Below are 12083 nucleotides of genomic sequence, written 5' to 3'. Positions count from 1 at the left end.
GCCCTTTTGTTCCTCTCTTACATGGGTTGTACTGCGGCAGTCACTAAGTGGCAGCAGTGTGTGAGCTTGATGAAATCCCGCGAGATCTCAGTAAGATATTGCAAGTGGTGGGGGGCACCTCTTGGGCTTCTGCCACCTCACCAGGCTTCATGGGCAGGGCAACCCTGATTTTATCTTTTTTTAAACAAAAATTTTTATTAAGAGTTTTGTTAATACAGTAAAGAAAAGAAACAGAATACACAGAAAACAGACAAAAAAGAAACAAACATAAAATTTGACATCTTGTGATAATCATCTTTTCTTCATTTTTGGACTTCCTCACATCTCTCGCTCCTGCGTTCCAAATTTATAAAACTTTAGCCAGCAACTTATCACCTTGTTTCCATTCTTATTGTACACATTTCCAATATTTTGTCCCTAACTTTGAATACTTTTATCTAGGTCTTAAATACCTAATTTTGACATGATATTTATTCAAAATTTATTTTTCTCATAAAATTCACTCATTCTCATAATCTTTTCAACTAACTTTATGGTGCCCTGTTATTTTCAAATCTCTCATCCTTCTTAACACTCATATAATTTACAGTTACAGATAGGTAGCCGTGTTGGTCTGCCATAGTCAAAACAAAACAAATTCCTTCCAGTAGCACCTTAAAGACCAACTAAGTCAGTTCTTGGTATGAGCTTTCGTGTGCATGCACACTGAAGTATCTGAAGAAGTGTGCATGCACACGAAAGCTCATACCAAGAACTGACTTAGTTGGTCTTTAAGGTGCTACTGGAAGGAATAATTTACAGTGTTTTTGTAGATAGTCCTTGAATTTCTTCCAATCCTCCTCCACTGCTTCCTCTCCCAGGTCTCGGATTCTGCCAGTCATTTCTGCTAGCTCCATGTAGTCCATCAGTTGCATCTGCCATTCTTCCAGCGTGGGCAAATCTTGAGTTTTCCAATATTTGGCGACAAGTATCCTTGCTGCTGTTGTTGCATACATAAATAATGTTCGATCATTCTTTAACACCCTCTGGCCAACAATGCCCAAAAGGAGGGCCTCTGGTTTCTTAGGGAAGGTATACTTAAATACCTTTTTCAGCTCATTATATATCATTTCCCAGAAGGCCTTAACCCTGGGGCAAGTCCACCAGAGGTGAAAGAACGTTCCTTCAGTTTCCTTACATTTCCAGCACTTATTATCTGACAGGTGATATATTTTTGCTAGCTTGACTGGGGTCATGTACCACCTATATATCATTTTCATAATGTTTTCTTTCAAGGCATTACATGCCGTAAACTTCATACTGGTGGTCCATAACTTTTCCCAGTCAGCAAACATAATGTTATACCCAATATCCTGTGCCCACTTTATCATAGCTGATTTAACCGTTTCATCCTGTGTATTCCACCTCAGCAGCAAGTTATACATTCTTGAAAGTAATTTAGTCTTAGGTTCTAACAGTTCTGTTTCCAATTTCGATTTTTCCACCTGGAATCCTAACTTTTTATCCAATTTAAAAGCCTCTTTAATCTGAGCATAATGTAGCCAATCTCGCACTTTATCTTTTAGTTTCTCCAAACTCTGCAATCTCCAATTGTCTCCATCTCTTTCTAATATTTCCCAAAATTTCGGCCATTCGACCTCCATATTGGGTCTTTTCACAGCCTTAGCTTCCATAGGTGATAACCACCTTGGGGTCTTATTTTCTAATAAGTCTTTATATTTTGTCCAGACATTAAACACTGCTTTCCTTACAATATGGTTCTTGAAATTCTTGTGAATCTTAACCTTGTCATACCACAAATATGCATGCCATCCAAAAGCATTGTTAAATCCTTCCAAATCTAAAACATCAGTGTTTTCAAGAAGCAGCCAATCTTTCAGCCAGCAAAAAGCTGCTGATTCATAATACAACCTTAAGTCTGGCAGGGCAAACCCCCCTCTTTCTTTAGCATCAGTTAATATTTTAAACTTAATTCTGGGCTTTTTGCCCTGCCAGACAAATTTAGAGATATCTCTTTGCCACCTCCCGAAACACTCCATTTTATCCACAATCTGTAAAGTCTGGAAAAGAAACAGCATCCTTGGCAATACATTCATTTTTATAGCAGCAATTCGGCCCAACAAGGAAAGTTTCAGTCTTGACCAACTTTCAGGGCAACCCTGATTTTATCACCCTGTTTTAGAATTAGTTGCAGAAAAATGCCAAATGATATGGTCACTCTACTACACTCTTTTTGAGATAAAAAAAGGTAAAGTGACCCCTGACCATTAGGTCCAGTCGTGACCGACTCTGGGGTTGCGGCACTCATCTCGCTTTATTGGCCGAGGGAGCCGGCGTTTGTCCGCAGACAGCTTCCGGGTCATGTGGCCAGCATGACTAAGCCGCTTCTGGCAAACCAGAGCAGCTCACGGAAACGCCGTTTACCTTCCCGCCAGAGCGGTACCTATTTATCTACTTGCACTTTGACGTGCTTTTGAACTGCTAGGTTGGCAGGAGCAGGGACCGAGCAACGGGAACTTACCTGACACCAAATTGTTGCTACAAGTTAGTACTGTATACTAGTTATGCTGTATACTAGTATACTAGCTATGCTTTCCAGAAATATGTCTGGTTTCTTTATTTTTTTTGGGGGGGGGGGGTTGTCCCTCAGAGTATGATGGCAATCCACCACACTTGGAACCAACCATCTCTCCACTAAAGAAAAAAACCCCACGCATCTTTTCAGTCAGCACCAGGATCATCCACACGAGCGTTCCATATGCACCAGATGGATCTTCCTAAATCTTCCTAAATCAACTCAGGACAGCTGGGGGCAGCAGATAGCAGTAGGTCAGTAATATTATATGTGCATCTAAATGGGAAAGGTTCAAGAAAGGCACATTATACATTTTAACTCCAAGGGATATACCATCCTATTTATACTGATTCTAAATATGCTAGTAAACAGATCCTAAATATAAGAGAAGCACAGTTAAGCACAGCAGAATGCTGAACTTAATGATAAACATTAAATAGTCTGTCTGAACAGATCTTGGGCCTTGAGGCCAATGGCTCATTAAGTCAGGAAAGGCAGAAAGAACTGGGGTAAATCTGACTCTTGCCATAAACATTTACGGTAAGCTTCTTTTTAGCCTTCAGCGCCTAAATGTGCTTCTCTTATGTCTTTTTGCAACTGTGCATTGTGTGTGTGTGTGTGTGTGTGTGTGTGTGTGTGTGTAGTAACAGCTTTGTTCCAACCTCACAGTGTTCATCAGTCTAAAACACATTTACAGAAGTTTTGCAATAATTAAATATTCCAGGTGGAATCCAATGTCACACTCTTAGAAACGTTCTGTCTGCAGAAGCATTTCAGCCTGTCAGGTGGAATGATCCTCTCCCTTGTGCTGTTCTGGGGTTTCCTCTGACGCCCCTGAGCCAGTTTTGGCGGGCATGTGGTGGGGGGGAGGAGAGAGGGAAAGCCCCATGACATAAGCAGAAGTTTTTGTGTGAGCCTTCTGCTGACAAGGCTCCCTAGGTCAGGCTAAAGTGCACCTTGTACCTAGGTTATGAGCGCAACAGTGGAATGTCTAGGTACATTTTTTTATAATGAAAATACAAAGCTGAAAATGAATGAACTGCAGCTAAAATCTTACGTTCGTTTTCACATGGTCTAGTCCTTCCCCTGCCCACCCCCCTAATATTCTTAAGAGGGTCTCTTCTCCAGCCTTCAAAGAATAGCTGGAAGTGAGGAGGCAGAAAAAGGTCCTCCTTTCCTTCCATTCTGTAGTTTTAATCTGAATTCTCAGGAGCTGTACTGTACCCAGAGCTCAGAAACTGCTCGAGCCAATGAAATTCCCTATCGCAAAATGCACCTAGGAGTGTCGAACGCTGATTCACTCATGTTACTCAAAGTCCAAACTTCGATTTTTCACCTGCTTCTAGTAGTCAGTGCATTTGGATGGAAATTGATACTGCATCTTCAGAAGAGGGGTCGGAAGCTGGATGAGATACTTTTAGTACAATGGTGGCGCTGTGGGTTAAACCACAGAGCCTAGGACTTGCCGATCAGAAGGTCAGCGGTTCGAATCCCCGCGACGGGGTGAGCTCCCATTGCTTGGTCCCTGCTCCTGCCCACCTAGCAGTTCGAAAGCACGTCAAAGTGCAAGTAGATAAATAGGTACCGCTCTGGTGGGAAGGTAAACGGCGTTTCTGTGCGCTGCTCTGGTTCGCCAGAAGCAGCTTAGTCATGCTGGCCACATGACCCGGAAGATGTACACTGGCTCCCTCGGCCAATAAAGTGAGATGAGCGCCGCAACCCCAGAGTCAGCCACGACTGGACCTAATGGTCAGGGGTCCCTTTACCTTTATCCATGTCTATTTAGAAGCAAGTGGACATAGCATTGCAGCCCGACTTTAGACTTTGGACTGTATGGTACCCTAGAAAAAGAAAGCCAATGGCCTATCTAGACCAGTGTTCTGTTCTCACGGTGGCCACCCAAAGAGAGAGACAGAGACAGAGAGAATAAAATCATTTTAATGATAATGACCATTTCATTATACTTAGCTTGAGTTTTAACCACAGTTGACTGAAACAGTTGCATCCTTCTTTTCCTTTTGTACAGTTCTCCTAATGAACTTTTAAAATGCAGCCAGTTCATTTTCAGCTTCTCCTTGTGCCTCCTGGTCCTTCAATTTATGTCCTTGTTAGCTCATTCACATGATTCTGCTCAAACCAACTTCTTTCAGAACATAAAATTATACTCAGTGATGAGAAGGAAGGAATGATGTATTCACTGTGTCTGGAAGTAGCCAGTGATGAGTTCCTACATTATTCATTCCAGGAAAAATTAGCACAAAGACTGGATCAGAATTGTTTTTGCTTTCATCTAGAAAATAGCAATGCTGCATCTGGCAAGTTGATCCTTGGAAGGAGGCTGTTCGGATAGTCGCTGACCAGTGGCCTCAGGGTGTTTTAGAGTTCCCCCAAGCCCACTGACCACTCCCTTTTGTGTAAGGATGATGCTGTTACCAACAGTCAGAATGAGTTAACTATTAGGAAATAGAATATAAAAAATGTTTGCATGGAGAAATCTAGGATTCAACCGCAATTCTCTTCAGATAGTACAATGATTCAAGTTAAGTTTCATTAATGTTTACAGTACTCTGAATGGCTCTTTACATTGTAAATTTCCTTCCTCTCTTATTATAAAGTCTGTTATGTTTGTTTGAGTCCGATGCTTCAGAAGACCATTTGTGACTTAAAAAGTGGTGGCTGTGTTGAGACAGCTTCTCCTGTGCTTCAAGCAAGTGTAACAGACAGGAGAATCTGGCAGATGAGGGCAGATGTTCAAATCATCCTTCAGGGCTTGAAAAATTCTTTGCATTTTTACCTAATTAAAACAAAAAAAGGGGGGGGTGAAGAGAAAGTTTGTCAGGGCTATAAAAGTGTTGCACACACATATGTACTGTAGTTACATTCCTGTAACTGAACAATGCGGGTCAACAGGAATGTATTCTGTATGGGCCTCATTGCAATTTCAAAGAGCTTTCAGTTGTCAAACAGTGCCTCTAGATATTTTGGAGCAGGTACGTATGCCAACACCTACACTATCATCTATCCAAATGACCAAGGCTGATTTGAACACGTATTGAAATGGTTCTAGAGAATCCATGTCATCCATGAATTCCTGTAGCTGCCCCATCATGGCCCACTCCAACCCCTTTCCTAAAAAGGCAGTATTTGTGAGTGGTCAGTAATTGGTCCAGACCAATAGGTCCAGAGACAGCTTCTTTAAGAGTGGTGGTACCACCATCTCATTCAAGGCAACAGAGACAATCCCCTCCCTTAACAAACTGGTAACACTGAATATCCTTCTCCCTGCCACATATGAATCATCTGTTCCTTGATTTAGACGTCTTGTGATTACGTATCTTTTTGTCCAGACTTTCTACAATCCATAAGATTGGATCCTGCTATTTCTGAATTATTGTTTTTACATGTTTTTATAATGCTGTTTTATGATATTGTTTTATTGTATTCGTGTTAGTTTTGTATACTGCTTTTAAATATTCAAAATATTTTTAAACGTTTAAATACTTAAAAGATTTTTAGAAATGCTTTTGAATAAATGAACAAAACATCTGGAGGGCATCAGGTTGGCATAGACAGACCTATGTCTTGCCAGCACGACTCCCAGAAAGTTCACCTGCCCCCTCACCACATTTCCCTGCATTTTATAGATCCATTTTTGTTGTTTAATATCTGACTTAATGTGCTATTCAAGAATCATAATGCAAATACCTGTCCTTCCTTGTCCTTTCTCAGCCTTGGCTCTTGAATTTAATATCAAGAGCAGTACGCAGCAATCTAAATTTTTACCCAATACCCTTAGAAACAATTTATGGGGAAGAAACAAAAAAACAAGAAATCCATCTTTTGTCACAATTGTGGTTGTTTCCTCATTTGCAAGTGTTTCCATTATGTACTTTTGGAGGCCTGAAATTTATTAATGTCACAGAAACAATTGCTCAAATTCAGATGGCCAAAGAATCTCCCTAAATGGAGGTCGCTTGTGTTGATTGTCATATGTGAGGCAATTCAGGTGCGATCCTGGAAGCAACGAGCTGAGCTGAAATTTCTCAGAAGACTTTTTAACCCCATGAGAAATATTCTGAGGTTTTCCTCTCTCACTCTTCTTCTGGAGAAGAGAATCTTTCAGGACCTTCTCTGAATATTATTCACTATTGTTTTCTGGCAGGAGACAAACACAAACCCCTCACCCTTCATCCTGGAATGACACTAGACTCAGTACAGTATGAATGATACAGAATGATAGCTAGGCTGCCAACACGGTGGCAGCTGTTGTCGCTTGCAGCAGCAGCAAAAATAAAAAGTAAAGAACCTTTCGGTGGAGCAGGGCGGGGGAGAAGGCATGCATAAGAAAAGCCCCACTGGATCAGACTAGTGGCCCATCTAGTCCAGCATCCTGTTCTCATTGACCAATCGGATGCCTGTGGAAAGCCTGGAAGGAGGAGCTGAGCGCACAAGGAGTCTCCCCTCCTGCAGTTTCCAGCAACTAGTATTCAGAAGCAGAGGAAGAACATAGCCACCATGGTTTCTGGCCACTGATAGCTTTGTCCTCCACGAACTTGCCTAATCCTCTCTTATAGCCATCCAGGTTGGTGGCCATCATCGTGGGAGGGAAATGAGCTGCATGAAGGTGTATTTTTTGTATGGGAGACTGAGAATATAAAAAATACAATCAATATTAAAATTAGTTAACACAATTGATCTACAGTGGTACCTCGCAAGACGAAATTAATTCGTTCTGCGAGTTTTTTCGTCTTGCGAAGCACGGATTTTGGAAAAGCTTCAAAAATACCAAAGTCTTCAAAAACCTCACAAAAGGCTACCACACCGCGTGCTATGAGTTGTCAAGTCGCAACTGCACCCCCTGAATGCACGGTTTCAAGAAAAAGGAAACAAACTTGCAAGACAAAGGAAACAAACTTGCAAGACGTTTCCGTCTTGCGAAGCAAGCCCATAGGGAAATCTGTCTTGCGAAGCAACTCAAAAAACGAAAAACTCTTTCGTCTTGCGAGTTTTTCGTCTTACGATGCATTCGTCTTGCGAGGTACCACTGTATTTGAAAACAAGCAGGTCAGCACACATCAAAGTAGCCTTACTCTAACAGTGATGGTTAACACATTACATTTCCGACCCTCACAATTATGCACAATAATTATGGGCTGTTCATCGGCCTAGTTTCACACTTCACGGAGTTCTACTTTACGAGGATTGCCATATTTTAAAAAATGTAAAATTCCTGACACCCCAAAGTTGTTGAGCCCCAGCATCTCCAAGAGCCGATTCTTCTTATTAGAGCAGGGAAAGAAGGGATTCCCCCCGCCCCCCAAAAATTATTATTTTAAAGCGTGAAAAAAAACCGGGATACCCACCCAAATGAAAATGTTCAGGCCCCATTGCACCCCTTTCTTCAACACGGCCCCCACCTTACTTTCCTCTCTACTACACCCCACCCAGCTGCTTAGCCCCCCCCCAACAGCCCTCAGAAATGTGTAGTGAGGCACTGCAACCTCTCTCTCTCTCCCCCCCCCCCACCTTGAACTTACCACAGCTGGTTATGTCCCCCTTCCTCACAGTTTGCTGCCCTCAGTATCCAGGCCTATCCAGGTCTCGTTTCAACTCTTTCCTGCACACATGCACACACTCTTCCCTGCCCGGCCCCCATCTCCGCCTTGACGGTGCTGCAGCTGGAAGTGGACGGGGGCTATGAATGACAGCAGCCCACCCTGGCAACAAGAGGATGTGCTTGCCGCCATGTGCCTGATGGGTGAGACGAACCAACACTGCCACCTCAACCCCCTCAGGCGAGGTGGCTGTGCCAGCAGCTCCCGAGTGCCCAGCTGCAGACCCCTTCTAGCTGCCTCCCCAGGAAATTAAAAAACAAAAACGAGGGGGAGGGACAGGTTGCCATACATTCGGGAAATTCCGGAGATTTCTTAACATTCAACAAATTTCCCTGGATACTATTTTAGGTGTCCGATGTCTGTACAGTGGTACCTCGGGTTAAGAACTTACTTTGTTCCGGAGGTCTGTTCTTAACCTGAAGCTGTTCTTAACCTGAAGCACCACTTTAGCTAATGGGGCCTCCCACCGCCGTCGTGCGATTTCTGTTCTCATCCTGAAGCAAAGTTCTTAACCCGAGGTACTATTTCTGGGTTAGCAGAGTCTGTAACCTGAAGCGTCTGTAACCTGAGGTACCACTGTACATGTCTGGAATTTTCCGGACATATGGCAAGCCTAACTTTACTGCTTCCTGTCCAGAGAAACAAACAATGCTATATTGTCCCTGTGTGAATTGTAAAACACTTGCAATGTTCGACAGATACTCATTACATAAAACCGACAATCTCAGCTGTAACTATCATTGCCGACTCAGAAGTTAAGCTGTGTCCAGCTGAGCTAATCCATTCTATGTGTGTATATAAAATAAAATAAAATAATATTTATGCACAATGAACAAAAAAAAATAGCTATTTCTTTTTCACTGGCACTGCAGAAATATTATTCTCTTTCAGGACCGCATTTAGGCTAGATTAGTATGCCTGGACTGTCTGACGGGGGGGGGGGGAAATGGGTTTATTTTGGGATTTAAATGGATACTTTGCTTTGGTTGCTGTGGAAACCCTAGGTTCATTTAGGGACTTTAATAGTCCCTTCCACAGGGTTGCTGTGAGTACTTCTTCACATAATTAATCTGTGGATTCCTAGGATGTTGCGATGACGACGCTTACTAATATAATAGTATATATAGGCAATTGGTTAAAATACATGGAAGAGCAGTACAGAAATGACTACAAAGTCATAATAACAAAAGTACATCCTCTATTTTCATAGGCAGTACACTAAATTGTTAATAACAATAATTTATTATTTATACCCCAGCCACTCTGGGCGCCTCCCAACAGAATATTAAAAACACGATAAACATCAAACATTTAAAACTTCCCTAAAAAGGGCTGCCTTCAGATGTCTTCTAAAAGTCAGATAGTTGTTTATTTCCTTGACAACTAATGGAAGTGCATTCCACAGGGCGGGCGCCACTACCAAGAAGGCCTGGTTCCCTGCAACCTCACTTTTCACAGGGAGGGAACCACCAGAAGGCCCTTGGAGCTGGACCTCATTATCTGGGCTCAATGACGGGGATGGAGACGCTCCTTCAGGTATACTGGGCCGAGGCCGTTTAGGGCTTTAAAGGTCAGCACCAACACTTTGAATTGTGCTCGGAAACGTACTGGGAGCTAATGTAGGTCTTTCAGGACCAGTGTTATATGGTCTAGGCGGCCACTCCCAGTCACCAGTCTAGCTGCTGCATTCTGGATTAATTGTAGTTTCAAAGCTAGTTGGGCTATTGATGATCCAATTTTTATGCTTTCTTGTCCCCCCCCCCTTTTTTCTTTTCCTTAGCAATGTGGCACATTTGGAAATAGGGAGGCAGCTGACTGGGAACAATGGGAGGAAAGGCATGGCTACTTAGGGTGAAGACATCTCTCTTCCTGAACACTTGAAATATTTTAGGGACTCGTTTAAAATACAGCCACCCTACCTTTCTGTTCTACCCAGCTATTCAAGGTGATCAATATAATAATGAGTTAAAAACAAATCCAATACATCAAACTAAAATCTCAAAAAGAAAACAGCAGAAAAAAATGATGATGCCAGAATTTGAAGATTCCTCAAAGGTCGTCAAATCCAACCCTGAGCCAATGCAGAATATCCATTAGTGGGATTTCTTTACAGTGAATAAATGTGGGACTCCTTGTCCCCTTGTTTCTTGTAGAGAGAAATGCTGAGCTACTAGATCAGACCACAGAAGCTGTAAAATAACTGCCGTGCCCTCACCTTACTCAGTTATATATAATTTTTGTGCAGTTTTGAGTGAGGGAGGACTTTTGAGATGCTGTATGTTTAAAGCCATTACACAAATAGCAGCAATATGAGGCAACCCTCTCATTTAACTCCACAGCTTTCCCAGAAAGAATTTACTGAAAAAGACACCTCACAGAAAACAAACCAGGATTGCAGCTCCTGAGCTTATTACCATCCATTGCACAAAGTAGTGTGCACTTTACAGATACATCTTGCTGGCTAATTTTTAAAAAAGAAAGGGGGAAAGAGCTCTTTCTGCTTTGCTGGATTGTTGGCGTTTCTTACCCAGGTAGGCTCAGTAAAGTTCTCAGAAATATTTATCACAGACATATTATGGCCTCTTCTGCTGAAACGTGTTCAAGTCATAGATCCTAAGGCTGCAGGTGATAAATGTTCTTTAATGGCTCATTATTCTGCTCTGCAAGTGACTCTTTATGAGGGCAATGAAAAGTAGACTTCAACATATATCAGCGTCCAAGCAGAGCAACTTAGATTGTAACCCTAAACACACTTAACCAGGAATAAGGCCTATTGAATACAGCTGGACTTACTTCTGAGTAAGCATGCATAGGGTTGCACTGTCAATATACAACATACAATAGGGGAGTGCAACCAAATAAGAGGATGTTAGACAAAAACGTGTGGATTTATTGATGAATATTGACAACTGAAGATGTAAAACACAAGAACATATGGAAGGGAACATTCATGGCTTGTGAAGGAAGTAGAAGTATCCTAAATCATCACCATCTTTTTAAACTACCCATTAATTGGATTAAGTTCTAAGGAAGTGCTTAAAATCCTGTCATAAAAAGAACTTATAAGTGCACCAAATGTTCTGGTGTCTGGATTTAAAGTAGTTTTTTGTGGGGCGGGCAGAATACTCTCTAGGAAAAAAGGAACGTTTCAAGAATGTTCACCTTTTGTGTGTTTCCGCAATAGATGTAGCTACAAACACACAGAGACACAAAGGGGTATACACCTGAGTTGAATAGGATTCAGAATGCAGCAGTCTGATTGGTCCTAGAACAATAGGGTCCAGAATGCAGCAGTCTGATTGGTCCACAGGAGCCACCCAATCCAGCTCCAGGTGGAAGTGAATCCGCAACCTGATTGGCCTACAGGTGAATCCCGGAATTAGCCAATCACGTGGGGCCCATTGTGTAAATAATGTATATAAAGCAGACATTATGGGGGGAACTTCCATTCTTCCTCACCACTATGAGCTGAATAAAGAGCATGAAATCCACTCTCGACTCAGAGTATATTTCAATAATGTACAGTGGTACCTCAATTTTCGAACGTAATCCGTTCCGGAAGACCGTTCAAGTTCTGAAACGTTTGAAAACCAAAAACTCAATATGGAAGTCTCAAAACAGAAAACTCAAAACAGAAAACTCGATACGGAAGCCGCCTTGAAATTTCGACTTCCGAGGCGCATTCAAAAATGGAAACATTTACGGCGTTCCGAGTTCCGAAACGTTCATCAACAAAGAAGTTTTAAAACAGAGGTACCATTGTATATACATAGAAACATAGGAAGCTTCCTTATACCAAGTCACACTGTTGGTCCAGCTAGCTCAGTACTGTCTACACTGACTGGCAGCAGCTTTTTTGCATTTCAGGCAGGGCTCTCCACCAGCCCTACCCA

The 12083-nt window shown here is 42.2% G+C and overlaps 1 protein-coding gene across 10 annotated transcripts in view; it reads right to left on the bottom strand.

The window, feature by feature from the left end:
- Positions 1 to 4493: 4493 nt before the first annotated feature.
- LOC309337907 (spermatogenesis-associated protein 7 homolog) overlaps positions 4494 to 12083 on the bottom strand; it is a 70447-nt gene continuing 62857 nt past the window's right edge. For 9 of the 10 annotated variants that reach the window (XM_081854904.1, XM_081854911.1, XM_081854912.1 and 6 more), the window contains one exon: positions 4494 to 5369. In XM_081854904.1, the coding sequence (XP_081711030.1) occupies positions 5238 to 5369 (132 nt within the window). In that variant the 3' untranslated portion in view covers positions 4494 to 5237. The remainder of the gene's footprint in view (positions 5370 to 12083) is intronic. The other variant, XM_081854905.1, reaches the window with a different exon arrangement.

Source organism: Podarcis erhardii (assembly GCF_964252035.2).
Source record: "Podarcis erhardii genome assembly, chromosome: 3".
Classification (NCBI taxonomy): domain Eukaryota; kingdom Metazoa; phylum Chordata; class Lepidosauria; order Squamata; family Lacertidae; genus Podarcis; species Podarcis erhardii.
Note: the sequence above shows the minus strand (reverse complement) of the source record. Positions and strands in the feature narration are given on the sequence as shown.